Genomic DNA, 27,204 nt, shown 5'->3' on the forward strand with positions numbered 1-27,204 from the left:
AGGAGCCGCTCGGCCGCGCCGCCATCTCGGGGGGCGCCGCCATCTTTGTGCCGGGCAGGGGGGCGGTGGCGGCGGGCAGAGTGCGGGCCCTCCCCCGACCTTCCCGCCGCGCTGCGGGAGCTGCCGCGGGCGGGGGCTGCCGTCCGGCCCGCCGCCCCCCGCCGCCGCTGGGCCTGGCGCCGTGGCCTGGGCGGAGCGGGCCGTGCCCTTTGTAAAGATGGCGGCGGCGGGATGCGCGCCTTGATGAGCCGCCGGCGCCGCTCACCCCGCCCCTCCCGTGGGAGCGACCGCGCGCAGCGGTGACGCGCAACGTGCGCGACGGCCGGAGCGGCGGGGACCGGGTAGGAGCGGGCCCGGGCGGCGGCTCCAGGCCTCGGGGCCGGCCTGAGGGGAGGGGACGGGCCGGGGGTGCGGAGGGAACCCGGGGGAGAGGGGAAGGGCTGGGGGCGATGGGGCGGCGAGGCCTGGGGGGGATTTGAGGGGAGGGGGAAGGGCTGGGGGGGGGGCAGGCCTGGGCCCTGGGGGAGGGCAGGGGGCGGAGGGGGTGGGGGCGGGCTCGGAGAGGGGCTGAGGGGAGAGGGGAAGGGCTGGAGGGGTGCGGGAGGGGAGAGGCCGGGCATTTGGGGAGGGGGTGGAGGGGGAAAGCTGTCCCTTTCCTGAGCAAACGGGGAAGGGCAGCGGGGGGGCTCTGTCGTGGGAAGGGAGGGGTTCTGTAGGGCCCCAAGGTGAGGTGGGGTGCTGGGGACAGTGGCGCGGAGCAGGGGTCTGGCCTGGGTAGGTGACAGCCGGCCCTTGGGTCGGGCAGCTCGGGGCAGGCTGGCTCTGGGTGCGGGACCTGGAGCGGGGCCGGGCTCTTACGGCTGTGGGAGCAGCCCCTGGGGTGGGGGAGGCATCCCTCGCCCTCCCACGCCCGGCTGTGCTGCCCTGGAGCCCAGCCCAGATCGTGCTCTTCAAGAAGGGTCAGAGCACGTATCGGGGAGGAGAAGGGATTTAATCCAGCCCAGACTTTGAAAAGCTTGGGACTCGAGCAGCCAGCCCTAATCATCAGCCCTTCTCTGTTGTTTCTTGTTTAGCAAAGAGTTGTCCGCCATTGAAAGTAAAGATTTAAGATCCAGAACGTGTTGTCTGCATGGGCAGCGTGCTGAGGAGCAGGGCCTTTCATAGTGCCTAGCTAATTTTGAGGCTCCTGTTGTGCCAGGCTTTTAGGACTTTTCCTACCCTGACGATGTAGGGGAAATTAATACGGCCCGTCTGCGTGGCCATTTATCCAAGTTAAATGGGGCCACGGGGCTGCGTTTCTGTACAGGCAGTCAGAGGGCGCGATACGGCGTTTGTGCTGCTTCATCCTGCTCTGCTGGCAGCAGTGAATTCCCCTCGCAGCCTGCCGGTGCAGAACGAAAGCACCCGGCTTCTTTTTGACTCAGCAGCAGAGCGTGTTTTGGCTCGCGGGGCGGTGGTGCTTTTGACTCGTTACCAGGAACCCAGCAGCCCAATTTGTCGTGTGGTTGCAGCACAATAAATAGGCGGGAGGGACTGTCCCCCGCCGAGGATCTGGGGCAGAGTGAGCAGAGTTCCTCCTGGGTGAGCTGGGAGATTGCTGGAACTGTTCTGCCCGGGATCTCGAAATAGTGTGACGCAATAAGAAAAGGGGGTTTTCACGGTTCCTGCTTCCCGGGGTGATGGTGAACCCGAGATCCTGTCCAGGGCAAGGATCTGAACCTCTTTTCTTCTCCGCAGAGCACCTTGAGTGATGCCCAAGAAGTTCCAAGGTGAAAATACCAAGTCGGCTGCTGCCCGCGCGAGGAAAGCTGAGGCAAAGGCAGCAGCCGATGCCAAACGTCAGCAGGAGCTGGAAGATGCCTACTGGAAGGATGAAGACAAACACGTGATGAGGAAGGAGCAAAGGAAGGTGAATGGCTAGTCAGGTAGAAGGGTGTCTTCTACCTGGTCCTTTGCTAAGCCCGTGAGATCCAGGCTTGCTCAGAAAGGGTTGCTTCACCTCCTCTGGCCCCCAGCTGTAGCTGTGTCTCCACACCTTGTCCTGTGCTTAGTTTTGGGCAGAAAAGCTGGAACTAGTGGCTTCTCTGGGAGCTAAAAGAAGCCGAGTGTGGGAGTAAGTGTAAGCTTTAATGTGTAATTCAGAAATCTGGTGGATCTTAGAGCTGACTTCCCGAGGGAGGCAGTAAAAGCTTTATTGTTGGAATCATTTAAAATTAAATTAAGTAAAGGATCAGGAACTCTGCTGCAGGGCTTGATTTTTAACCAAGCAGTTCTTTAGCTTTTTTTCTTTCTTAACTTTCCTTTGATTTTTGTGGAAGGAAAAAGAAATCAGCAGGGTTAAGGGCTGCAAAGCTTTTTTTTCTCCCCAACTTGGTGTGCCTCACGTCAGGACATGTCTCTCTCAAAAAATTCTCTCTGCTTTGCTCTTGCTCCACCCTGGGTGCCCGTTTGCCTCGGTGTTCAATAAACGGAGCACTTTAGTGCTCATTTCTGGGTTATTTGGTTTTTAACGTTGTCCTGCATCAGCGTTAGACAAATCTACCTTCTGATTTTGTGGATTTTTCTAGAAACAATTGTTGGTGATGACTTAGCTGCCTCTTCTGAAATGATTCCTTTACCCTCGTGCTAACCAGACAGGGCTTCTACTGACGACATAAGTGGGATTTATGGGGTTACTGGGTTTGTGCTGCTCTGTGAATTCGGTGCTTACCGAACTTCATGTGTCGGTACTCGAGCACACTGGCCGGGCAGGCAGGAAGCCAGCGCGTCCCCGTGACCTTGGTAGCTGCGTGCTGTGTGCATCTGCGTGAGTTCACCCCTAATATGTGTCTTGACGTTTGGAATTTGGAATCCTGTGTGCTGTTCCCCAACGCAATCCTGTAATGTTGCCTAATTACTTCCTGGAACAAGGACTTATTATTGCTCTGCTTAAGGCTTGGCCAACAGTGACCTATTTGACTGGGCTTCCAAAACAGCCTCCTGCAGGCAAGGGGCACGGGAGTCTGGAGAGGGGAGCTGTGTTGTGAGGTGGAATTGCTAACTGGAAAACCAGGGTCCATCCCAGAACCTCAGACTGGGTTTTAGAGAAACAAGTGAGGCCGTTTCCACTCCGCACCTCAGCCATCCCCTCTCCCTGCATCAGCATAGCCGTAGTCTCCAGGTCTGAATTTCACCTGAATGCTGTGTTTTAGTGCCTGTGCTTCCCACAAGCCCCCCTGGGGACCTGCAGCTCACAGCAGCAAAAATCTCCGCTCGGATGGGGAGCTGTCCTGCCAGGAGGGCTCCGAGTCTAAGTGTACCCGCACGGGGGCTCTTCCTGCTGCGGGAGCCTCACGCAGGTGCTGCTACAGCCTAAGCGAGGGCTGCGGCTTCGTGTAGGTGAGCGAGTGGCCAACAGACAGGAATGAGCGGGTTGCTGGGGGAAAATAAATCAGTGAAACCTTCCTCAGCTGCTTCTCCAGTGCCATCAGGCTGGAATATCCCCACGGAGAACAGAAGAAGCTGCCTGTGCCCCATCGCATCCCAGCAGGGAAGGGATGTGTGACTCAGATCGTAAATGACTTTCCATCCTCATCCTAGAGAGGACAGAAACCAAACCGTTCACAGGAGTCAAACTTCCCTGGAGAAGTAGCTGTTTTGCGGGTGGTGCTGGCATGGAAATAGCGCTGCCGGCCACAGCCATATGCTGCAGGAGGGACTTGTGCTCTCTCAGCTACAGCACCCCGAGGAGGGGATGGCGATCTGTGTAGGAGGATGCTCTCGGCACCTCGCAGTCAGCGCTGAGCAGCTCTTTACAGCTCTTCCCCGGCTCTCCGGGCGATGGCAGTAACACATTAACGGCGCCGCAGCGCACCCGTGCAGCACCTCTGAATTCCTGCATCGCCAGCAGGCAGGAGTGGCTGAAAGCCTTTGGGACGTGCTGAGACCAAACCCCGCAGACCCCTTTTAATCCCTTTCCCCCTGCAGATGACCACTGGAGCCTCAGTGAAATAAGTGAGAGCGCAGAGCTCTGTTTCTGTTCCGGGGTTCGGTGGCTCTGCCTGGCAATCCGGTGGTCTCGCTGATGGGGCAGCGATGCACGTCAACGTTAATACTTGGGCGTAGGGAAGCGTAATGTTCAAAACGCAGTGCCTGCTGTCGTGAGATTCGCTGTCACCAGATGACTGTCCTGTTTGCTTTTGCTGCGTTTTGGGGTTTTTTTTAAATGCCACCCCCCCCCCCGCTCTGAGAGCAACCGTCCTCTGCTAACGGAGGATGACACTCATTTGGTGGCTCTCTGATGCATAAAGGAACATCTGAGCTAGTATCACCAGCCTGTGATGTGTGTATTCCTCCTCTGGCACTTCAGCACAAGTCACAGCTTGTTACCTTCCCTGGAGAGCTCCAGCTGGAAAGCACAAAATCTACATCCTTCTTGCTGGAAGACTCGGGGTTTGACCTAGGTAACTGCTTTTCTTTTAATGTTCGGGTATCCTCATCCTTTCTGTCCCTTCCCACCCTTCCTATGGCAGGTTAGAGTGCAGCTCAGAGCACGACACTCCTCATCAGCCTGATCACAGCGTGGTTTTTCTCCATGCAATTAGCTAAAGTGTGTCTGGTGGTGGAACAGCCACGGACGTCTGTGCGTCCTGGGTGAAGCTGCGGGCAGGCTTGGAAGGGTGACAAACCATTAAATCGGCTGGAGCATTACGGGAGGAAGGGACCGATGAAGTATCTGTCAAGGGCAGAGGTCTCTCAGGCTTTCTTCTCGCTGGCAACCTTGGGTTTAGCTGCTTTGTGCCCTGCGGGTACGCACAGAAAGATCTCGCTGGCTGGGACTGCTGCTGGAGCCGAGGTGTCCGCTGGAAGGACGCAGCCCACTTCCCAAACTCCTGCCGGGGCTGTCTGGCTGAGGGAGGACAAGCCCTTCTCCCCATTCAGGCTCTATTTTGCCTGGTCTCTGTTCGCTGAGTGCCCGTATGCCAGGCAAGCAGTTCCTCCGTGTTCAGCAGTGGCTCAAAACCCCTTGGCACCTTTCTCTCTGCTCAGCGTCACGGTGTCGGCAGCACCGTCCCACAGAGGTCTTTCCCATGGCTTCGCTCAGTGCCCTCAGTGGGAATGATGAAGGGAGAACGTGTGGATGATGCGGGAGCGAGGAGACTTTATGTACTTGTATGCGAAGGGTCTGGGGAAACATTCAAGTTAAATGCAGGGCGAGTACTTGTGCTAGAAGAGCGCAGATAGCGCACGCGGGAGCAGCGACTCTTGGTGCGAGTTTTATGCCTTTCTCCTTCCCGTTAGCCTCGCTGACGGGGTGTGGGCTGGCAGGCTCGGGTACCGGCAGGTCCCAGCTGCAGTGGTATCGCAGACAGGCGAGTGGTGACTTTCTCTTCCCCCCGCCCCTCTGATTCAGTGCAGAATTACTCAGCTGTGAGCACCAGCTCTTATTCAGAGAAAATGCGAGACAGGTCAAATGACTCTTCTTCCCTCTTTGGAGGACATCTGCGTGGTACCAGGTGCGCGATGCTGAAATCTGATGGCTTGATGAGCAATGCAGGGGACAGAAATGGAGTCGAGAGATATCTGACGACACCAGGCTGGGGTTCACACCCCAGAACCAAGTTCCTCAGGCTCCAGTATCCCTTCGACGCTTGCTTTGCCTGCCTGCGGGCAATGGAAGGGGCGTGTTTGATCCCATCTCAAAGCGCCGCTGTACCTCAGATAGCCCAGTGAGCACTTAGACACGCTCCAGATCGGTTATGCCCCGCTCGCTTTCCGACTGCGTCATTTTTTTGCATTTTTTTGCCCTTCTGCCGTGCGAGAAGCGGCATGCTTCGCCAGGCTGGCGGCGTCCTTTCCAGCCTTCCTCGGGGCCTCACGCTAAGAGGTTGATTGGGAGCGCTGCTGCTTCAATTGACCGCTTGCTCTCAAAGCCATGTGCGTGGGACCTTGTTCTCGTTCTCTCTAGCAGGTGGGAAGCTGTTCTGAAAGCTAATGAATTGTTCCTTGCTCAAGCAGTTCTTTGCAAGGCTGGAAACTCACATTTTAACACACAAATCCTTGGGAACAGGAGCGTCCAGCTAAAGAAATCCCACACCCTGCTCCTCCCAGTGCCCTGTAGAGTGCAGCAATGTTGAGGGAGAAAATTATTCATTTCCTTTCCAGTTTTCTAATAGCTTTGCGGTATGTTTCGCTGAGACAAATCCAAGCCTCTCTTTCATCAGGACATTTAAGCTGATTCATAAAGGATTAGTTTGGTTTGGCCCAACCTGAAAAAAAGTCTTCAAAAATGACAGCTTCAGGCCCCTTGGGCTTTGGGGTCGGCGAGCAGGCGGCTCAGAGCTGCTGCTTTTGAGCGCCGTGGAAGGTGCAGAGCAGACCTGGACGTGACGGGCCGCTGGGAGAACCTGAGCGTGTAGATTTTGCAGGTCTTGTGACAAATTAGTAACGGTGCCAGCTTATTTACTTTCCGCAAATAGAAACTCAATTGTAAATGCCAGAGAGCAGGGAGTAGATTACCCCAGCAGCTGGGGAAGAGGAGTAACGGGAGGTCCCCTGCAGCACGCAGTGCAGGAGGAAGGCTCTGCACCTTACTTGTGCCTCTGTTTCCCCTTCGCTAAGTGAATGTGTCCTCTTCGGAGAGTTTGGTTTGAAAGGAGCTAACGGCAGCAGAGTATTATCCTTGAATTTCTGCTCTGTCAGACATGTCGTGGTCCCAGCTGGGGCTGCGTGGTGTGAGCCAGCCTGCTGAGCTAGCTGCCTTGGAGGACAGTTCCCTTTCTGTGATAAGCAGGGGTAAAAGATGGTCTTCTCTAACTACAAATAACATTTCTGTTCTGAAACGTCTTGCTCCCCTCCCTTAGGTCATTAGTACTTGTGTATCTGCTCCTTATCTGTCTCCTGAATTATTCAAGCCACAACCACGCCTGCAGCCTTGCTGAGGTGCTCACCGTGCCAGCACCTTCTCTGGGTTACCTTGCTCAGTCACCCCTGCGCTTCAGAGACGGGACAAGCAGTCGGGGGACAGTTTCTTTGCACTCGCCCATGTTCCGGGCACGATACCAGTATGCTGAATACACAGTGCTGCTTCTCTTGCATGTGCTTTACATCTAATTAAACGGCTTGCTCTCTCTGACTGCTGGACCTTCAGTGATTTCTGTGGCCCTCCTTCTGTTTTGGCACACTAATCTCTCAAGTTTTGGGGTTTCTCCTGCATTCTTCCTTAAAACTGTCTGATGCTCAAGCAGAGGCTGGTGGTCGAGCTGGAGATCCCATCTGGAGCTGGAGCTGTCCTGCGCTGTGCTGCGTGAGGGTGGCAAAGCCCCTGTGGCTGCCCTTGCTCGGTTATATCCCTGTGAATAAATTTTTAGGGGGGTAAGATGGTTTTCCTCCTCCTCTCATGACACCCTTCCTGTTCTAGGAGTGGCCCAAATCCCTCCTCATCGGGGAGACCGAGTACATTTGTTTACTCAACCTTTACGAGAAGAGGGAGAGGCCTGACAGAAAAGCAGCGGGCAGGGAAAGCCGATGTCTTAAATAAATGAATTTGCACTTTGAAATCATGCATGGTCCAGTTGCTGGGGAATTGTGTCTCAAGGCACTGGCACTAAGCACTTAATGACCAGGAATTTGAAGACTGCCAGTTGTAATAAAGGCTTCATCTCTCTAATGGCTTTTTTCCCATCCTTGGCCCCAGCTGCTCAGAGTGGAGCTAGGCAAGGCTCCCTTCCCTTCCCTTCCCTTCCCTTCCCTTCTCTTCCCTTCCCTTCCCTTCCCTTCCCTTCCCTTCCCTTCCCTTCCCTTCCCTTCCCTTCCCTTCCCTTCCCTTCCCTTCCCTTCCCTTCCCTTCCCTTCCCTTCCCTTCCCTTCCCTTCCCTTCCCTTCCCTTCCCTTCCCTTCCCTTCCCTTCCCTTCCCTTCCCGGTTGAAAGGCCTGGTCCTTGCTGCGCTTGACGGAAGCTGCAGCAGCAGCCCGAGGATGTGGTTTGATTCGGTATTTGTGGGCTTTGGTTCTGTGTTTTGATAGGTTTTTCTTTAAACTCTTGAGCTGTGGAGCGACTTACGCTTTTTTTGTTTAATAGAGTCTCAAACCTATTGCTTACTCTCAAGTGGGCCCTACCCCAACGTGCGTAATTCTGCTCCTACTCCTTAAACACCGATGAAGACAGCAGGTTGCGTTACTGCTGGGGCGGTTTTGCTGTGCAGCTGCCTTTGAGTAAACCCGTTCCGTTAACGCTCGATCAGTTCGTTGTGCCATCCCTGTGAATAATGGATGAGAGCCATAATTAAGTGTCCGTGTAACTAACCTAAATACGAAGTGCCTTGCAGCATGTGACGCTGCCCCAGACAGAGATGTTCACTTGTTGTTTCTTTCTTTTTGCCAGACCTTACAGGCTTTGGGAGAGGAGGGAAAAAAAAAAAACCTTGAAGCCAAAGTGCTGAAAGCCCCTAAGGGCCTGTTGCATGGTCTTGTAAGCCTCTTCCCTGGGCCTTGGAGGGCAAAGTGGCTCTTAAGCTCCTCGTGAAGCACTTTAAAATTAGCACAAGAGCTGCGTTGCTTGTTGGATTCGGTCTAACCACCTGCCCTGGCTCTTAGGAAGAGCATGAGCCAGGCCTGAGGACAAATTCAGCCTCTTGACTGGCTTGTCTCGAACAACTGCTGAACTTTCAACCTCCGACCACTTATTAAAATTAAAGTGGAAAACTTAATCTGATTGTCAGCAGTCCTGGCTGGTACCTCCCGCTCCTTCTTGACAGCGGGGTTGTGTTTCGCAGTACTGACATCATGGGAAGCCAGCGCGTGGTTGCAGACGGGACGGGGATGGGGGAATTATTATTCTGAAGGGATGGGCCAGGCTGTCGCTGTCTCGCTGGAGGTCGGGGGGACCCAGCCGATGTCTCTTCTGATAAGGCGAGGTCAGCGCTGCATTAGCTACAGAAGTGAGGTGCCTGTTCCTGTTCAAGCAGGGTTCCCTGCTCTTATAAGGGATAGTTTGATCCTTCTGCCTTACGAAGGTCCTTTTTCCCTTCCAGGAAGAGAGGGAGAAGCGGCGGCTGGAGCAGCTGGAGCGCAAGAAGGAGCTGCAGCGCCTGCTGGAGGAGGAAGACTCGAAGCTGAAAGGGAAGTCGCCCAAGCAGGTCACTCCGGGCAAAGTCACCAGGGCTCAAATCGAGGAGACGATCAGAAAAGACCAGCAGCAGAAGGAGAATGCAGATACAGGTTTGGTGGTGCCACAGAAAGGCCCTGACAGTGGCTGGGGGGCTGGGGAGCGGGAAGGGGGGGCTGTTCCTTTTTCACCTACTGTTGGTGAAGAACAAGGTGTTTGGAAAGCAAGAGCTGCCTGCACCTATTGTGTGCTGTGTCTGACAGCCAAATGGGGGGAAAAGAAACCTCCTGTCACCTTGAGGTGGAGAAGCAGAGCTGCAGAGCAGGAACTCTTCTCTTCCAGGGCTGGGACTGAACTCTGGCTGAGTTTTCTCAGCACTTTCTTCAGAGTGCTTTGGAAAACCCTCTTCTGAGGGTTTTGCACAGGCTGGGTTTGACGTTAATGTTTCTCCCTTTCCCTCTTCCCTGTGCAGTGGAGAAGGAGAAGACTCACCTGGAGGTCCCCTTGGAGGAGAACATCAACAGAAGGGTCCTGGAGGAAGGATCGGTGGAGGCCAGGACGATTGAAGATGCCATTGCTGTCCTCAGGTATGTGGCCATATCGTAGCGGTGCTCTCCTTTGAAAGCGTCGCTTTCCTTACGAGAAATTCTCGCAGACGCTCCCTCCCCTACAACTGGCTTCTTTTTACGCTTTGACTTTCTATCTCAACAGCAAAAACAGGACACATCCCTTGCCCTGTTGTTCTGTGGAGAGTATTTGAAGTGGGCAGGGGAAGTATCACGGGGTTTTCTGCTTTATCACCCAAATTATTCTGTCTGCACCTGGTTGCACTGAGAGGGGGTCAGAGCGGGGCGAGTGGCCGGTGCCTGCAGGGAGGTGTCTCTGATGCACGTCTCTGAATTCCCTCCCGGCAGCGTTGCCAATGATCCGGACCGGCACCCCGAGCGCCGGATGAAAGCTGCCTTCACAGCTTTTGAAGAGGTCAATCTGCCACGCCTGAAGCAAGAGAACCCCAACATGCGCCTGTCCCAGCTCAAGCAGCTCCTCAAGAAGGAGTGGATGAAGTCTCCAGAAAACCCCATGAACCAGAGGCACAAAGCTTACAACAGCCAAAAGTAGAACTAGAGCTGATCGTCCCCCACGGACAGTGGGCTGGAGCCCCAGGGCTCTGCTCGGATGAAAACAGGAGACACAAGGAACCTCCTCTCCTTTTGTTTCCCTTCCCTGCCCTCATTTTCTGTCTTTCTCTGTTCTTGGATTTAAGATAAGCAGGAGGCCACGGCTCGCCTGGGGACCCTGCAGCGTCCCGCCGTCTTCGCTGACGGCCCGTGCCCCCGCACGTGCTCACCCCTCCGCAGGCAGCTGGTGCAGAGCGACCTGGACAGACTAACACTACCTTCATGCTTCCGAATTCAGTTGTTGTCTTACAAAAAAAAAAAAAAAAGCTACTAACTCGCTTCCAGACCTTCAGCATGGGCAGCGCTTGCGAGGTGCAACGTCAGCGCTGTCGCCTGCCGAGGTGGGGACCCCCTGCGCTGGCTAGCACCGTGCGTTAACCCGCTCACAGCCTGGACCTGAGCCAAACTGCATTCATCCCTGTCTCTACCGTGGCTGCGCCGCACCCTCGTGCTCTGCAGGGTGAATTTTTGCAGCCGTCACGAGGAAGGCACCTGGCCTCTGTTGCTCTTGTTGTCCTTGGTGCTGGGGTGTCCCCGAAGAGATTCCAGACCGGGATCGCTGTTGGCCCTGCCTGCTGCCGGCCACCTCTCTCCTTTTGATCTGGACTGGCGGTGCGTTAGATGGGGAGGAGGAACACAACGGGAGCAGAAGCTCTGTCAGTGCAGTGTTGTGGGGAAGAGAGAAAATAACCTTCCATCTTCAAAGGGGAGTGGGAGAAATAGCCCAGCACAGCGTGGTTCCTGCCTTGTCTGGACACTGGTGCCAGACTTCTCTGTGTGACTTTCCTGGTGGCCTTGCCCAGAGCCTCACACACTGCTGGTGGGACAGGAGGGTTCCTGGAGGGGCTGCAACGCCGCACTACCCAAGAACTACCCCGAGAAGGGAAGCGGCTGCTTCTCCCGTCGCTTCTTCCCCTGCCTGCTCCCAGGCTCAGGCAAGAAAATGCCCTGTGAGTCTGTGGAAGGGGATGTGAAACTGTTGGCTCGGCAGCTTCCCCCGCCGCTGGACCGCAGGCGCTAACCTGGCTGTGCTGCCTCTGCTCCCCTGCGGCCGGAGCCCCGGGGTCTCTCCGCTGGCCCAGGCAAAAAGAAATCGGTGAGCTCCCTTGGGAGGGCGGCGGCAGCGCCCGGGCAGGGCTGGAGGGGCTTAGCCCCGGAGCCACGGCAGAGTCCTGCCCCTCGCCTTGAGCAGGCGCTGGGTTTTCCTCTCTTCCCTCTCCCCCGTCACATCTCTTCTGGTCTCTTTTGGGAGTGAAATTCTTTCCTAAGGTCTAAACCCTTGACCGCCGTTGCTGTTGGTGCTTACCTGTGCGTTTAACCGGGGCTGCCAAACCGAGACAAACTCACGGCTGGCTTGGCATCCCGCTGGGGTTTCTTCTGATGATGCTAAACAAATGGGGTTCATCCCCGGCCAGGTAACGGGCAGCGTGTGGCCCCTACCCCCGCGGAGGATCGCCTGCGAGCAGGCAGGGAGGGTCGCAGGAGTCCTCAAGGCTGCAGAGCCATTTGCACTTTGGTGGTGAAGGGGTTTGAGGAGGCGATGCTCAAGCTTGAAGCCGACAGCCTGTGGCCGTTTCGGGGCTCTCCCCAGCCCTCTCTGCACCCTGCTTGCAGACCCAGGCTGAAGGAGCTGGGCTGGCCCCTGCCAACGTTCCCCCTGCTTGCGCAAGCCCAGCCGGTAAAGACAGGGAGGAATGCACCCGCTGTCTCCCCTTTCTGTGAGAAGTTTGTTGTGTTTGAACCCAATTAAAAACCCCCAAACCCTGTTAACTTGTTGAAGGAATAAAGGCCTGGGGTGGAGGGCTCCGTTTTCCTGGCTTGCTCTGGCGGGGGCTGTTTCCTCACCTGAAATGGCTGCTAAAATTCCTGCTGGAGTTTGTTTCGTGATTCCTGCACGGATTGGGGATCTCTCAGGGGGAGGGGGGCCCCCCCCCTTCGTGCCTCCCCCCAGCAGGTTGTGGGGTGTGTGCGGCTCAGCCGCAGCGCTGGAGGAGGCTGCAGGCAGCTGCCCTGCCCTTGCCTGCGACTGACGCGCTGGTGAAACCCACCGCCGCTGCCTCTCCTGCCTGCGCCCTGCCTGCGCCCTGCCTGCCCCTCCTCGATGCTGAAATAAGGAGCCCACGTGAGTGTTCCCCTCCCCGGGTCCCTGGGCTCAGCTGAGCCCCCCCTGTCCCCGTCTCCGTGTCCCCCAGGTCACAGGGCTGTCCCCGCATCCCTGGGGGCTGGGGGTGCCCCCCCTCCTCTGCCCTCAGCCGCCCCCCCCATGGCGCAGAGGCCTTCGGCTCCTGCACAGCCCTGGCTTTGTGCAGCGGAGCCCACCCTCCTCCTCCTCTTCTCCACTGCGGCGGGCGCTGCGGCAGTGCCGTGGTGTCCCCTCGGGGGGGGATATTTTGGCAGTGGCACGAAGGGGGGGGCCAAGGGGGGTCCAGCCAGCTGGGGGGGCTGCAGTGTGCAGCCCCAGAGGCTGAGGCCCCCCATCAGCCCCAGGGGAAGGGGATCCCCCCGTCATGCAGGGGACCCCCCTGCTGTGCTCAGTGTGTGTGGGGGGTGGAAGGGGCTAATGGGGGCTGCCCCTCCCCAATTCAGGGAAGGGATCCCCTGTTGCAAGGAAGGGGTTATTGGGGGAACCCCTCTAGTGCAGAGTGGGGGTTCCCAGTTGCAAAAAATGGGTTAATGGGGGGAATCCCTCCGTGGGGGGGAGGCCCCCCCCAGTGCAAGTGTGGGGTTAATTGGGGACCCCCCTCCCATTGCAAGGGCGGGATGCGGGGGAATCCCGCGGTGCAGGAAGGGATCCCCGGGACATGGAAGGGGTTAACGGGGGAACACTGCAGGGCGGGGGTCCCGGTGTTCCCCCCCTCCAGCCAAGCGGCTACCGGGGGGGTCCGTGCCCGCCGCGGGGGGGGTTCCCCGCCGCCGGGGGGGCGGGGCGCGACGGAGAGGGGAGGGATTCCCCGCCCCGCCCCTCCGGGGATTCCCCCTCCCTCTCCCCGTGCTGGGGAGGGGGGGCCGCGCTGGCGCAGTGCGCAGCCCACGGGGGGGGGGGGGGCGGCGCTGCCATGGCAACGGGCTGCTCCGCTGCGGGGGCGGGGGAACCCGCGGCGTGGGGGGGCGGTCACGCGGCCCCGGGATCCTCGCAACGCCCGCGCAGCCGCGCAGGGCTTGCACCGGGCATCCCCCCCCCCCCACAGCCCCCCCCCCGCGTCGGGCATCCCCCCCTGCACTGGGCATCCTCCCCCCCTGCACCGAGTGTTCCTCCCCCTCGCGGCCCCCCCTGCAGCGGGCATCCCCCTCCCTGCACCGGGCACACCCCCCCCCGCAGCCCCTCCCCGCGCACAATGCACACCCTCTGCAGAATGCACGCGCTGCACCATGCCCCCCCCGCACTGTGCACACCCCCTGCACCACGCAGCCCCCCCCCCCCCTCGCCTTCATGCACCCCCCGCCCCTGCACCACGCACCGCCCCTGCACCATGCAACCCTCCGGGCACCGCCGTGCCTGCCACACCCCCCCGTAGCATGCACCCCCCCTGTACCCCCCTGCACACTGCAGCACCGTGCACGTAGCACACCCCCCAGCACGGAGCTGCGCGTGCAACCCCTGCGCCTCTCTGTGCGCGCTGCACCCCTCCCTGCACTCGCACACACAAAGCCATGCATGCAACCCCTTGCACACGCAAACACGCTCACAACCGTGCCTTTCCCCCCTGCACGCAACACAAAGCACGTCCTGTGCGTGCACACGCCTACACACTGCAACCCCTATAGCCGTGCGCTGTACATACACTGCCCTGCACACACCCCTGTGCATGCACACCCAGCCCTGCGCCTCCCGCACCCCCTGTGCACCCCCCCGTGCACCCCCCCCCGTGCTTTTTTCAATGCACAGCCACGTCCCTGCATCCCCCGCAAGCGACGTGCAAAGACCCGCTGTGCACACACCCGCATGCCCTCCCCGGCGCAGGGTGCTTGCACACGCGTGTGCCCCGCTGCTGCGGGCAGGCCCCGCTGCCCTCCGCAGCTCTCCGGCTTGACAAAGGGAGCCGGGGGGAGGCTGCAGGCAGGTGGGCAGCACCCACAACCCCCCCCCGCAAACACCCCCGCGCTGCCCACCCTGCCCACACCCCGCTGCTCCCTGCCCGTGCGCCCACTGCAGCCTGCCGAGCGCGGGTGCGATGCACGCTGAATCCGGGGGCCTGCTCAGGGGTGCCACCCTGACACCCCCCCGAGCTGGGGGGGTCCTGGTTTCCCACCGGTGGTAATCGCATCCCCAGGAGCCGCACGCCGGCTGGGTGCAATGCCGAGGGGTGGGGGCCCGTGGTCCCCATGCCACCCTGGGTGCTGGGTCCGGCTCACACGCCCATGCCAGGCCAGGGGCTCTGGTGCAGCCGGGGGCTACCGAGGGCACCGCGGCCGGGTCAGAGCCACCGCGGCTCCAGCTTTCCACTGCCCCGGGTGGGATGGTGCTGGGCACCGGGGAGGGAGAAGCACGGCGGCGGCGTGGGTGCTCGGGGAGGCACGGGGCGGGCGATCGCCCACGTCCCCGCAGATGTGGCAATTAAAGTGGGGGAGCCGGCAGGCGGCTAAATTTAGCTGCAGACAATAGCTGCGGTGGCCGGGGCGGCGGGGAGGAACCGGGAGCGGGTGTGCGCGGCTGCGCGTGTGAGCGGAATAGCAAAGCCGCCGCATCGCCGCCTCGGCAGCCCCGCGCCCTCCGCCTGCGCGCTGGGGAAACCGAGGCACGGAGCGGCCGCGTGGGGCCAGGTGGGACTACGGGGCCGGAGCCGAGGCGCCCGGCCGTCCCCGGCCCCCAGCTCGTCCGGCTGTGCTGGCAGAGCCTCCCAGCAACCCGGGCTCACCGCCGCGCCGGCACGTGCCGACGCCGGGCCATGGTCACCGGCGGCAGTGCTCGAGGGGAGCGGAGGCCGGGGTCTGCCTGCAGGTGGGTGCAGCGGGGGAGGCGGTGGGCTGGGGACCCCCCCTGGCTTCTGGGGACCTGCTGATTGCTGGGGAACCCCCTGACTCCTGGGGACTCCCCTGACTCCTGGGGATCCCCCAGCTCCTGGGGCCCCCCTGGCTTGTGGGGACCCCCTGGCGCAGTGGGGATGGAGCGGGGCAGCGGGGGGGATGCCCGGAGGCAGCATGGCTCTTTGGGAAGGGGACACCATGGGGTGCTGACCCGAGGGCACCCCGAGGCTCTGGGGGTCCGGGGCAGGCAGGGCCTGTTTGGCTGCCCCTGCTCCCACTTGCTGCGCACCCCGCAGTCCCCGTCACCGTGGGGAGCCGGGGGGGCCGGATTGGGACAGCGGGGCGCGGGAGGCAGCCCACGGCGGTGACAATGAGGACGCGATGGGAGTGACTCTGCCCGGCTAAAAATATCCTCCTCCCCCGTCCTCCGCCAGCGCCGCGGCCTCAAGGTCACTGCCCGCCGTGGTGGGGCCGGGGGGGACGCGGGGGCGTGGGGCGGGGAAGCCCCTGGCCCCCCCCTGTGCCGCAGCTCCCACACGCGCCCGAGCACGGCCGCCGTCGCCACCGCTGCTCCGCCGCGCAGAGAGCTGCCAGCGGCCGCGGCCCCCGCACCCCAGCCCATGCCCCCGCCGCCCCCCGGGCACCCCGGCTCGTCCCGACGCTCCCCGTAGCGAGGGGCCGTGGCAGGTGAGCGGGTGTGGGGACGGCAGCGGTGGGGACCCCGGGGACAGCTTCGCCCGGCTGTGGCTGGGTGTGGGGAACCAGGGGACACCGGGGACGCCCTGCCTGTGGTGGATCGGCTGCTCTGGGCAAGCCCCAGCTGCCGGAGTCAGGGGACCGCGAGGGGGTCTCTATCCTTGGGGATGGTGTGGCCGCGGGGACCGAAGCCGTGAGGCTGTGAAGGGGAGCGCGGCCGAGCGGGTTGAGGGGCCGGGGGCCCTCTGTTCCTCGGCGGTGGGGTCTGGCTGCCGGCACAGCCCTGGCAGGACATGGCCCCAGGACAGCTGCGGCCAGGGGAACCAGCCCCGCTCTGCACCCCGCTCAGCACCCAACGAAACCAGAGAGACCTCGTGCTGCAAAGAGCCTCGGTCGATCCGGCTGTGACGCCGGGAGCCGGCCATGCCAGGGTGGTGCGGCTGGTGAGGCACCGGGGCTGGCGGGACCTCGGGCCGTGCGCGGTGCCAGGGCCGTGTGTGGTGTTTGCCGGTGCAAAGTCTGGGGTTGGCGCTCGGGGCTCTCGGCAGGTTCTGGCACCGTGCGATGCTCGTGGCCTCGAAGTGCCGGGGAGTGCCCGGCGTGCCGTGGTGCAGCCGTCGAGGCTGTGGGTGCGTGGGCGCGGGGCTCTCCCTGCCCCTCCCGACCTTCACCATGACCTTGGGCCGCTCCTGGGGACCCTGTGCAGGGCTGGGGACTGCGGTGGCGGCGGGGACACCTCCACGGTGGCAGGGACCACCGCCCCGCAGCGCGGGGATGGGGCTCTGCAAAGGTGCTTGCGAGGTTTGGGGGACCCCCCCTCCCCGAGGGGCTTGTGGCAGTGCCAGGGACAGTGGGGACACTCGTGTCCCCCCGGCCAGCCCTGGGCGGGGGGTCTGTCGTGACCCGGTGGGGGCAGCCAGGCGGAGCGGCTTTGTCCTTCGGCTGAGCTGAGCCGTGTGGGGGAGGCGGCGGGCGAACCCGGCGCAGCGGCTTTGTCTGGGGACGGCAGCGCGGTGGCGGTGGAGGGGGGGCGTGGGGAGCCCGAAACCCCTCTGGATCCCGCAGCAACCCCCACCCCAGCCGCAGGCACCTGCTTGGCCCCGTGCAGGTAGGGCGTCCCCGGCCGCGTGTCCCCTCCTGAGGTGGGAGGGCTGGGGACGGGGTCCCCCTTGGGCTGGGGGTACCTGGGGGGCCCCCGGCTGCCTCCGCCAGCCCCGGGGACACCGGTGCTGCCCCCCTGCTGTCCCTCGGGGGCCTGATCCAGCCCCAGCTGCGGGGCGCCTCGGGGGGCTCAGGGGAGGGTTTTTCTCGGGGAGACCCCGGGATAAGCCGGGGATTCCCCTGCGTGGTGGCGGGGCCGGGGAGGTTTCGGGTGTCCCTGCGTGTCCCCGCATGTGTGCCAGCCCGCGTGCCTCCCCCTGCGCCGTGGGACCCGCAGACACCGCACAGCCCCACGGGCGGGAATGGGCCAGATCCTGCATGGGGCGAATCACCCCAGTGCCGGGCTCTGCCCCTTTGCGCCGGCCCTGATGTGCTGGGGTGGATGTGGGAGGAATCGGGGGACGGGGACCCGGCTGCTGGCATCACCGGGGGTCCCATGGTGGCAGGGCTTGACTGAGCCGTCCCAGTGCTCTTTGGGAGCCCAGTGGCCTCGTGCCGGTGCCTCCACCAGCCCCAGGGGGCTCAGATGGTCCCGTGCCCCCCCAAATCACGTTCAGCCCCCCTGTTCTGCCCTCGGGGGACAGCGGCGGTGGCACATCCCCCATCCAGCCCCGTGCCGGCGGGTGGGCAGCAGCGTTTGCAGGGGCCGGGGGCTCCTGCCGGCACCGACAGATGCTCTCCGGCCTGGGACATATGGCCGGGGCTTGGTGGCGGCGGGAGCTGTGGCCGCCCGAGGAACCGGGGCCACCGCGGGGGATTTGGGGAGACGGGGGGGCTGCAAGGGGTCTGACGCACTTCGTGCACCCAGCAAGCCCAAGTCCCTGCGCTGGCTGGCGGGGAGGCCCTGCGGCCCCGGGTGGGGGGCACGGCACGGGTCCCACCGCCCCGAGCACCCCGTCCCCTGTGCTGCGGCGGGGGGGTTCCCTGGTTTCCCGGCCCCTTCCCCCCGGTACGGCAGCGGGACTGTGGCCATGCTGCCCGGCTGCTGGCGTGGGGCCCGCAGGCATGGCCCCGGCAGCAACCGCAGCTCCCCCAAATTCCTGCCCCGCCCTCCCCGGGACCACGATTCCCAGGCAGGAATTAGCGAGTGGGTAATAAATAAATCACCAGCCGGGAGCCTTTCGGCTGCCCGCCTCTATTTTTAGCTGCACCCTCCTCCTCTGCAGTTGCTCCCAGGCAGCATCGCTGCTCTGGGGCACGGGGGGGAGCGGGGGGTCCCGCTGGCACCCTACAACCTCCCCCAGGGCACCGGGGGCTGCTGCAGCCCAGCCCTGCGGGGGTTAAACCATGTCCCCCCTGCCCATGTCCCTCCTTCGGGCAGGGGCAGGCGGTGCTGCCCCAGCCAGGGTCCCCCTTGGGACCCCTTTGCCCGTTCCCCATTGTCCCCATCCCTCCCCAGCCGAAGGTCCTTCCCCAGCCAGCTCCTCTTTAAAGCCCGTGGCATCCCATGCCCACCCAGGGCAGGCCCCCCCGCCTGTCCCCAGGGACCCCCACACCCCACTGGGGAGACGAGACCTCGCGGGTCCCCGTGTCCCAGCCCCGAGCGTTGCCGCGGGGGCGGCGGGAGCACCCTGCGGCCCTGCCGAGACACCCGGGCTGCGGCGGTGGGCGTCCTGCTGCCGCATCGCCGCCAACCTCCCGGTGCGGGAGCTGCCGAGAGCGGGGACGCCCGGGGCCGTTGCTCAAGGACATACGGCAGCCGTGGCCAGCAGCCCCGGCTGGGGGGACCTGCCGCGTCCCCGTCCCCGCGATGGGGCCGTGGAGGACCAACGCTCGGTGCCCCTGCGCTGCGCATCCCGCCCGAGCATCCCTGGGGATGCAGCCACCGGCCATGGCATCCCCACGGGGACGGGGGACAGGGACCCCTCAAGGCTTAGCACTTTTAATCGACCCTCTGGGCGCTGAATCCCGCCAGAGACGTCCCTATCGATGTCCTGACGGGGGGGAAGATTTAATAAGGCCCATTTACGTTGCCATTGATAGAAGCTATTAGTGAAACGACCACGGAGTGATAGTTAATAAAATATTTACTGTCATCCATCTGGGAGGGCTCTGGGGGCAGCTTCACAGACCCCATCCGAGGTGCCAAAAAGTTTGCCAGGCCCCGGCATGGCTCTGGCATCTCCGGCACCTCCGTACCGAAGGGGGCCTGGGGCCAGCAGCCCTGGGAAACCGCTTCCCCTCTGCTCTGCCCGCTGCGTATTTTTTCTCCCCAACCGAGTATTAAAAAGAAATCGGAGCCCATTTTCCTGCAATAAATTTGGCAGAATGGAGAGAAAATGATCTGGCTCTGGAGGGGAGCCAGCGGCCCCGGATACACACCGGGGAGCAGCTGGGCGCTGAAGCCCGGCCACGCAGCCTCTGCTCCCGTAGGTAGGAAAGCACCTTCCCTGGCTCCGGTGCATCCCTCAGGGGACAGGGAAAGGGACCCAAAGCCCTGCTGCCCCCCACGGATGGGGGGACGCTGGTGGCGGCAGCCCCTTCGGGTGTCGGGAGGGCCACGGGCACGGTGGTGGCGGTTGCAATGGGGGTACCGGTGCCGGTTGTTTGGGGTTTTAGTCGGGACGGGCTGCAGCAGGACTCAGGTGCTCGGAGGTCTGAAATCCGGGGAGCTGCCCCCCCCAGGGGTACCGCCCCACTGCAGGGCTGGGGGAGAGGCTGCGGGGACCCCCCAGCTCTCCCATGCAAGGAGCCCTGCAGGGACCCAGCCCTCTGACCGGGACCGTTGTGCAATGGGGCTGTGGGTGCTGGGGGTCCGTGCTGGCTGCAGTGGGGCTGTTTCTGCAGTGGGGTCTGTGCTCGCTGCCATGGGACCCCCCGTGCGACGGGGCTGCTCGTGCCAGCGGCTGCGCTGGCTCTGCAGGGCCACCCGTGCAGCGGGGCCGGGGGAACCACCCGGGCTGTTGTCTCCCCCATTGCAGCCCAGCCCTGGCCCCGCAGAGGGAGGGCGCAGGGCCAGGGGCTCTGCCCGCGGACCCCCGGTGCCCCTCCGGCCCTGCCCTGCGTTCCCCTTAACCCACGGCCTGGTGACAAACCCACACCCAAAAAATGTGGCCCTGCTTGCCGAGCCCCCGCTCGCCCACCCTGGCTGCCATGGGGGGGCTCGGTGCGGCACTGGCAGCCCCCCTGCCTGCGGCCCTGCCGCCGTCCCCCGAGGTGGGGGGTACACAGGGGGACATGGGACAGGGTGACTCCCCGGGTGACAGTGCCAGGGCAGGACCCTCGGCCGGGTGCAGTGGCTCTGGGGGTCCCTGGCACCGCAGCCGAGGAGGTTTGGGAACCCCACTAATGCCGTGTCTCCTCTCCGGCCAGGCGTGGAGAGAAGCCCATGGCACCCGGGCCCCCGGACCCCCCCCGTGCCAAGCCCCGGCCCCGCAGCCCCTAACGCCCCGAGGGCCCCCCCGGCCGGCCCCGGGGAGCCCAAGCAGGTAGGGGGGTGCGGGGGGCCAGGGCGGGCAGGGCTGTGGCTGCAGGGAGCTGCTGTTGTGTCAGGGGGGTCACGAGGGTGCTGAGGGGTGCGTTGGGGTGCTGGGGGGGCGTGTTGGGTGCTGGGGGGTGCGTTGAGGTGTTGGGGGGTGCACTGGGTGTGATGGAGGGGATGTACTGGGGGCGTGCTGGGGATGCTGGAGGCAGCGTGGGGGGCCGTGGGGAGGGTGGAGAGGATGCACTGGGGGTGCTGGGGGGGTGCATGGGGGATGATGGGGTTTGGGGCGCAGGGGACCAGCACAGTGAGGCTGGAGGGTGGGGGGGTGGCAGGGGCATGCATGGGGGGGCACTGGGGGTGTCATTGGGGGGCTGAAGGGTATGCACAGGGGTGTGACGGGGGGCTGGGCGGGGAGGGGGTGTATGGGGGTGCAAGGGGGTGCATGGCGGGGCTTGGCGGGGGGGGGGGTGGGGTGCCGGGGGGGTGCCGGCTGTGTGGGGGCTGTGGGGGCCGGGGGGGGTGACGGGTTGGTGTGGGGGGGTGCGGGGGCAGCCGAGGGGTCTAGGGGCGCTTGGGGTGTCAGGGAGCGCATGGAGGGGGCCGGGGGGGACGCTGGGAGGGCGGGGTCAGCGTTCGGGGGCGGGGCGAAGGGCGGGGCGGGGCGTTCGTCACGGGGGGCGTGGGAGATCTCCACCAATGAGGCGCCCCGCCCCGCCTCCGCCCCGCCCCCTAGCGCTCCGGTCCCGCCGCCGCGCGCTCCCGGGACCGACCCGGGCTGCAGCGGCGGCAGCGGCGGCGGTGGCGGCGGCGCGGCCCCGGCCCGGCCCGGCGGCAGGTAGCGGGCAGCGGGCCGGGCCGGGCCGGGCCGGGCCGGGGGTGGGGTTGAGCCGAGCCTGCCGGGCGCCCCGGCACCGGGAGCCCCGGGCACGGCGGGGACGTCGGGGGGCGGCGGGGACGCGCAGCTGCAGCTCATTACCGGAGCCACCCGGGGGCCGCGGGCAGGGGCCAGCACCGGGGGCACCATGGGGCAGGACCCGTCCTGCCCTCGCTGCCACCCCGGGGGACTGCAAGAGGGGGCGGCCGGGCTGCGGCGGCACCGACCCCCGGGCGGGGGGGGGCAGGTCCCCCGTGAGGAGGACACGTCCCCCGCGGGCTGGGCACGTTCCCACGGGCAGGACACGTCCCCCGTGGGCAGGGCACGTCCCCGCCGCGGTCAAGGCCGGCACATGGGCACCATGTGCCCCGTCAGGCGTCGCCCGGTGCCGGCCAGGGGGAGGATGCCGATCCCGGCTTCCCGGGGACCCCCCACCCACGCACCCCCACCCGACACTGTCCCCCTCTCCCGCAGGTCGCCCCCGCGCCGCTGAGCCATGCGGGATCGCCCGGCCCCCTCCCCGCCAGAGCCATGAGCAGCTGCCGGTACAATGGGGGGGTGGCACGGCCCCGGGGCCCCCTGAGCACCTCCGCCTGCACCCTGCACCCGCTGGAGGGTGAGACCCAGCCGCTGCGGCCCCGCCGGCCCCCCGGCCTCGAGGTGGTGGTCTCACGGCCAGAGCAGCCCCGGGGTCCGGAGCCCGGCCCGGCGGCAACCCCGGGGCAGGATGCGGCCGAGGAGCGGGGGCGAGGACCGCGGAGGAACCAGAACATCGGGTACAAGCTGGGGCACCGGCGAGCCCTCTTCGAGAAGCGGAAGCGCCTCAGCGACTACGCCCTCATCTTCGGGATGTTCGGCATCGTGGTCATGGTCACGGAGACGGAGCTGTCCTGGGGGGTCTACACCAAGGTAGGGGGTGCGGTGAGTGGGGGGCTGGGGTGGGGGGATCCGCCTGGGCTCACGCTGCCCGCTCCCCGCACAGGAGTCGTCGTATTCGTTTGCACTGAAATGCCTTATCAGCCTCTCGACCGTCATCCTCCTGGGGCTCATCGTCATGTACCACGCCAGGGAGATCCAGGTGAGGGCACCCACCGGTGGGTGCTTGCCGGGGCTGCGCTGCCTCGGGGGTCCCACCGCCCACCACCCCGCCTTTCTCCCGCCGACAGCTCTTCATGGTGGATAACGGCGCTGACGACTGGCGCATCGCCATGACCTACGAGCGCATCTTCTTCATCGCCCTGGAGCTGATCGTCTGCGCCATCCACCCCATCCCCGGCCAGTACCTCTTCACCTGGACGGCGCGGTTGGCCTTCACCTACGCCGCCTCGGTGGCCGACGCCGACGTGGACATCATCCTCTCTATCCCCATGTTCCTGCGGCTGTACCTGATCGGGCGCGTCATGCTGCTGCACAGCAAGCTCTTCACCGACGCCTCCTCCCGCAGCATCGGTGCCCTCAACAAGATCAACTTCAACACCCGCTTCGTCATGAAGACCCTCATGACCATCTGCCCCGGCACTGTCCTCCTGGTCTTCAGCATCTCCTCCTGGATCATCGCTGCCTGGACGGTCCGCGTCTGCGAGAGGTACGGGGGGCACTCCCCAGCGGGGCTCTCGGGGGGGGCCGCGGGGCTGGGGTGCAGCTGAGGACGCACGGTGCAGACCCCGAGGGGGCTGGGGGGAGAGAAGAGGCCCCTTGGAGAAGAGGCCCCCACTCCCCGGGCAGAACCTCCCCAGCAGGACCCTCATGCCCTGGGTGATGGCCACGATGGTTTTGCCAAACCAAAACCGCTTGCTGAGGCGAGGTGGGGACGGCCGGACCCCCAGGCTGTCCCCAGACCTCTCCTAAGCCCCTCCGTGCCCCCCCGGGACGCGGCGGGAACCCCTCTCTGCCGGCGGGTCCGGCCAGGAGAAGCTGGGGGTATCACAGAGGGGACTGAGCCCTCGCGCAGGATGTGGCCCGTGCTCCTCAGCTGCGCCCTCCGGGATGCCGGGGCCGGGATCCCGGGATGCCGGGGCCGGGATGCCCGCGCCGGTGCCCTGCCCGTGCTCGCCCCTTCTCGGCCGCTCCCCCGGGACGCTCATTAACGGCTCTTGTTTTCCCTCCCTGACCGCTCTGCTGCTCGCAGGGACAAACTGTGAGTCACCCCAGGGACCGACAGCGCGTCCTGCACGGGACGTCCCCCCCGCCCCAGGCTTGTGCTACCCAGAATTTAGGATTAGCTGCAGCCGGCGGGTGTGGGGGGGATCAAGACTGGGGGGGGTGGGGGGACCACCCAGGCTGGAGCAAAGAGGCCATGGAGATGGAAAGATGGAAAGCCCTTTTCCACTTGGAACCTCAGCGGCTGCTTTCCATCCCCACCGTGCCCCCCAGCAGGGGCGGCCGCTGTGCCCAGCCTGGCTGTGGGCACGAGCTGGGGGTCTCGTCGCAGCGTGCTGGGGGGCTGGAGCACGGGTGCTCCTGCCCCGGCTCTCGGGGTGCTCTCGGAGGGGTGGGCTTGCTGCAGGAATCGCTGCAGGTCCTGGGGTGGCCCCGGAGGGGGAAACCCCGGCAAGGAGCGGAGCTGCACCGGAGCAGCCGGGAAGGAGCCGCTGGATCCTTCTTGTTTCTAACCGGAGGCTTCGGCTGAGTTTCCAAAGGGCTTTTGCTGGGCTCTGGCTGTTGCTGTTGCTCGGCGTTTCCCCTCCTGAACACGCACAGTTCGGGTGTGTTGAAGGGGTCCCGGGTGCTCCTTGGGAGGACGGAGCCGGGTGGGGAGCACCGCAGCCCCCGCTGTCCCGGGGAGCATCGCCATGGGGTGACGTCCTTGGGCTGCCAGCTCTGTGGGGACGGGCTCAGCCCTCACTGCCAGCCCACCCCAGGGTGCGGGTCCCCCCCAGCCGAGTGGTGCCCCCCAGCATTGCCCCGGTGCATCCTGCGGTGCCGGCTGAGGTTCCAAGCCCAAACCGTGCGGCTGTGCCCAGGGGGCCGGGGGAGGGACGCAGCAATCCTAAATTCCTCGCCGCACGCTTGAGCCCACCGTGGCTTGCTCCCGTCTCCTCCCTTCCCTTTTCTCACCCCCGGTACCCAGTTTTCCCGGCTCCCCGCTGCTCCCCGCATGCCCCTGTCCCACTGCCTGGCTTGGCCGCACCCCGTCCCCCGGCTGGGCTCCTCCCAGCAAGCGGCGGGGGCCGTGTCCGGGGGTCTCTTGGGGAGGGGGCGGGGGGCACAGCCATCTGCATTCGTGGCATCGGCGCTGGCCACGAAATCTCAAAGCACAGTGTTCCCCGCTCCCCCCCAGTGACGCCTGCGGTGGCCTCGGGGCCCTTCGTAGCCCCGGGCCTGCTCAGGGGGTGGCTTGCTGGGGTGGCCCCCCAGGGGCTCACGGAGCAAGGGGTGCTCTGCTCCAGCCAGGTCTGTCCCCCACTCTGCAGAGACGGGGTGTCCCCTCCCCGGGGGGTCCGGCAGTGACACCCGTGTCCTGTGCTTTGAGATCTCTGGGGGAGCTTCGGGAGGATGGAGGTCGCTGCCATCCGTGCGTGGGGGCTGCTGCTCCGCACCCTCACCTCGTTATCCTCACCCAGCAGCCCCCCCAAGTCAGCCCCACTCCTGGGGGCCACAGCCACCCCGGGGCTTACCTCCTCCCTGGTGCCCGTGTCCGGAGTGGCCATGTCTGGTGTCCCCAAAGTGTCCCCAGGGTGTCCCCAGCTTCTTTGGGGCCCTGTGTGCCAGTGGGAGCTTGGGGACTCTCCTGGCTGCAGCTGCCAGATGGGAAAGCGGCTAAAAACCGCGTGGCAAAGCGGTGGTGCCGTGGGGGGGGGCAGGCGGCGGGACCGGGACCGTGCGGTGACGGCGGCTGCGCTCGGCCCCGGGCAGGTACCACGACAAGCAGGAGGTGACCAGCAACTTCTTGGGGGCGATGTGGCTGATCTCCATCACCTTCCTCTCCATCGGCTACGGGGACATGGTGCCGCACACCTACTGCGGGAAGGGCGTGTGTCTGCTCACCGGCATCATGGTGAGTGCCGGCGGGGGGGGCAGGCGGGCTGGGGGGGCTCCTGCGCCCCCCGCTCCTGCCGCTGCCCTCACCGCGGGGCTCTCTACCCGCAGGGTGCCGGCTGCACCGCTCTGGTTGTCGCCGTCGTTGCCAGAAAGCTAGAGCTCACCAAAGCGGAGAAACACGTGCACAACTTCATGATGGATACGCAGCTAACGAAGCGGGTAAGACCCCCCCCCCGGTGCCGCCCCCCCCCGCCCCAACCCCATGAGACGCGGCACCGCCGGGCGCAGGACCGGCCATCTCCATCCCTGACCCCTCTATTGCTTCCAGGTGAAAAATGCTGCTGCCAACGTACTCAGGGAAACGTGGCTCATCTACAAACACACCAAGCTGGTGAAGAAGATCGACCATGCCAAAGTTCGGAAACACCAGCGTAAGTTCCTCCAAGCCATCCATCAGTAAGTGCCAAACCTTTACCTGCTTCCTACGAGGAGGTTTTTCCCATCGTGGCTCCGGAAGGAGAGCCGGGCGCTTCCACCCCTTCTGCGCCCGCGCTTGCCTGGACCCCCGGGTTGGGAGCCAAGGTGGTCCCTGTCCCCTGTCCCTGTCCCCGCTGCGGGGATGCTTTCCCGGTGGGTGAGGACCCCGATGATGCTGGGGTGACCCCCGGGGGTACCCGATTGATGAGGCTTGATGTGACTGTGTCTGTCGTCCGGCTTCACCCGCATCGGGGAGCAGGGCGGGGGGCTGCGAGTCCCCGGGCACCTCCTGCTTTGGGGGGGGAACCGAGGGGCGCCCGGCTTGGTGGGGGGGCACCGAGGGGGGGGCCGTGCTGCGGCTGCTGTCGTCTCCCTGCGCTCTTCGTGGTGGTATTAAACCTGCTGTTGTGTTTTGTCTCTGTTCTGCCCCGTCCCTGCAGAGCTCAGAAGTAAGTCGCCCCGTGGGGCTGCTCCTCTCCTCCGTCTGCTCCCGTGTGCATGGGCTCGTCGCTGCAAAACTGGGGGGGACACGGCGGCGCAGCCCCCCCCGGGCTGTCTGGGGCGAGGATGGAGGGGCAGAGGCTGTGCTTGTGGGGTGGGGGGGCTGCATGCCAGGGTGCTGGGGGGAGGGGGGGGCTGCATGGGGGTGTCGCTGACCTTGACCCTGCTCCCCCGTGCCTCTGCAGGTTGAGGAGTGTGAAGATGGAGCAGCGGAAGCTGAACGACCAGGCCAACACGCTGGTGGACCTGGCGAAGGTGAGCGGTGCCGGGCTGGGGGGGGGGCTGGGAGACCCTGCTGCAGGGGCTCCCGGCGCTGAGACCTCCCCCGCCGTGTCCCCCCCAATTCCCGTCAGACCCAGAACATCATGTACGACATGGTCTCGGAGCTGCAGGAGCGTAACGAGGACCTGGAGAAGCGGCTGGGCGCCCTGGAGAGCAAGATGGAGGCGCTGGGGCTGAGCCTGATGGCGCTGCCCGGGCTGGTCAGCCAAGCCCTGGGGCAGCAGCAGCGTGAGCTCCTGGGGAGCTGGACCCCCCGTCTCTGCTCCGCCACGGCCCCTTGCACCCCCACCCGACCCCCCAGGTCCCCTTCCACCGCCCCCCCAACCTCCTCGGACAGCGGGTGATGGGGGGGGGGCCGGGGCCCCTCTTATGTCTGGCCATCGTGTGGCTGATTTCAGTAGCTTTGTTCTGTAAAGCCCTGTATAAATTTCCTGCGTTCACTGTGCTGGCGTGAGGCTGGAGCCCCCCCCCGGGCCCTCCCGTGCCCCCCCCGGCAGGGCGGGAGGTGAGCCCCAGCCTCCAGGAGGGCTTTGGGGGTGGGGGGGATGGAGCAGCCCTGGGGGGGATGGAGCTCTGGGGG

General features: G+C 64.4%; 2 protein-coding genes across 6 annotated transcripts; both read left to right on the forward strand.

Annotated features, from left to right (window-relative positions):
• The first annotated feature begins 228 nt into the window (after positions 1-228).
• Positions 229-12,129, forward strand: CCDC124 (coiled-coil domain containing 124). 2 transcript variants are annotated; one of them, XM_075175673.1, is made up of 5 exons: positions 229-341; positions 1,738-1,909; positions 9,012-9,198; positions 9,558-9,672; positions 10,000-12,129. In XM_075175673.1, exons 2-5 carry the CDS (start codon positions 1,751-1,753, stop codon positions 10,202-10,204), a joined length of 666 nt encoding a protein of 221 aa, XP_075031774.1. In that variant the 5' UTR covers positions 229-341; positions 1,738-1,750; the 3' UTR covers positions 10,205-12,129. The 2 variants fall into 2 exon arrangements, with proteins under 2 accessions (XP_075031774.1, XP_075031775.1); XM_075175674.1 differs by having other exon boundaries at positions 335-408.
• On the forward strand, positions 11,294-27,170 carry KCNN1 (potassium calcium-activated channel subfamily N member 1). 4 transcript variants are annotated; one of them, XM_075175624.1, is made up of 10 exons: positions 11,294-11,359; positions 20,398-20,513; positions 21,858-22,292; positions 22,366-22,461; positions 22,550-22,968; positions 25,239-25,380; positions 25,473-25,583; positions 25,693-25,820; positions 26,528-26,597; positions 26,696-27,170. In XM_075175624.1, the coding sequence occupies exons 3-10, from the start codon at positions 21,915-21,917 to the stop codon at positions 26,966-26,968; spliced, it is 1,617 nt and encodes a 538-aa protein (XP_075031725.1). In that variant the 5' UTR covers positions 11,294-11,359; positions 20,398-20,513; positions 21,858-21,914; the 3' UTR covers positions 26,969-27,170. The 4 variants fall into 4 exon arrangements, with proteins under 4 accessions (XP_075031725.1, XP_075031722.1, XP_075031723.1 ...); XM_075175621.1 differs by lacking the exon at positions 11,294-11,359 and having other exon boundaries at positions 20,416-20,513; positions 26,735-27,170; XM_075175622.1 differs by lacking the exon at positions 11,294-11,359 and having other exon boundaries at positions 20,416-20,513; positions 22,664-22,968.
• The last annotated feature ends 34 nt before the right edge of the window (positions 27,171-27,204 follow it).

Source organism: Calonectris borealis, chromosome 28, assembly GCF_964195595.1.
Source record: "Calonectris borealis chromosome 28, bCalBor7.hap1.2, whole genome shotgun sequence".
Taxonomy (NCBI): Eukaryota; Metazoa; Chordata; class Aves; order Procellariiformes; family Procellariidae; genus Calonectris; species Calonectris borealis.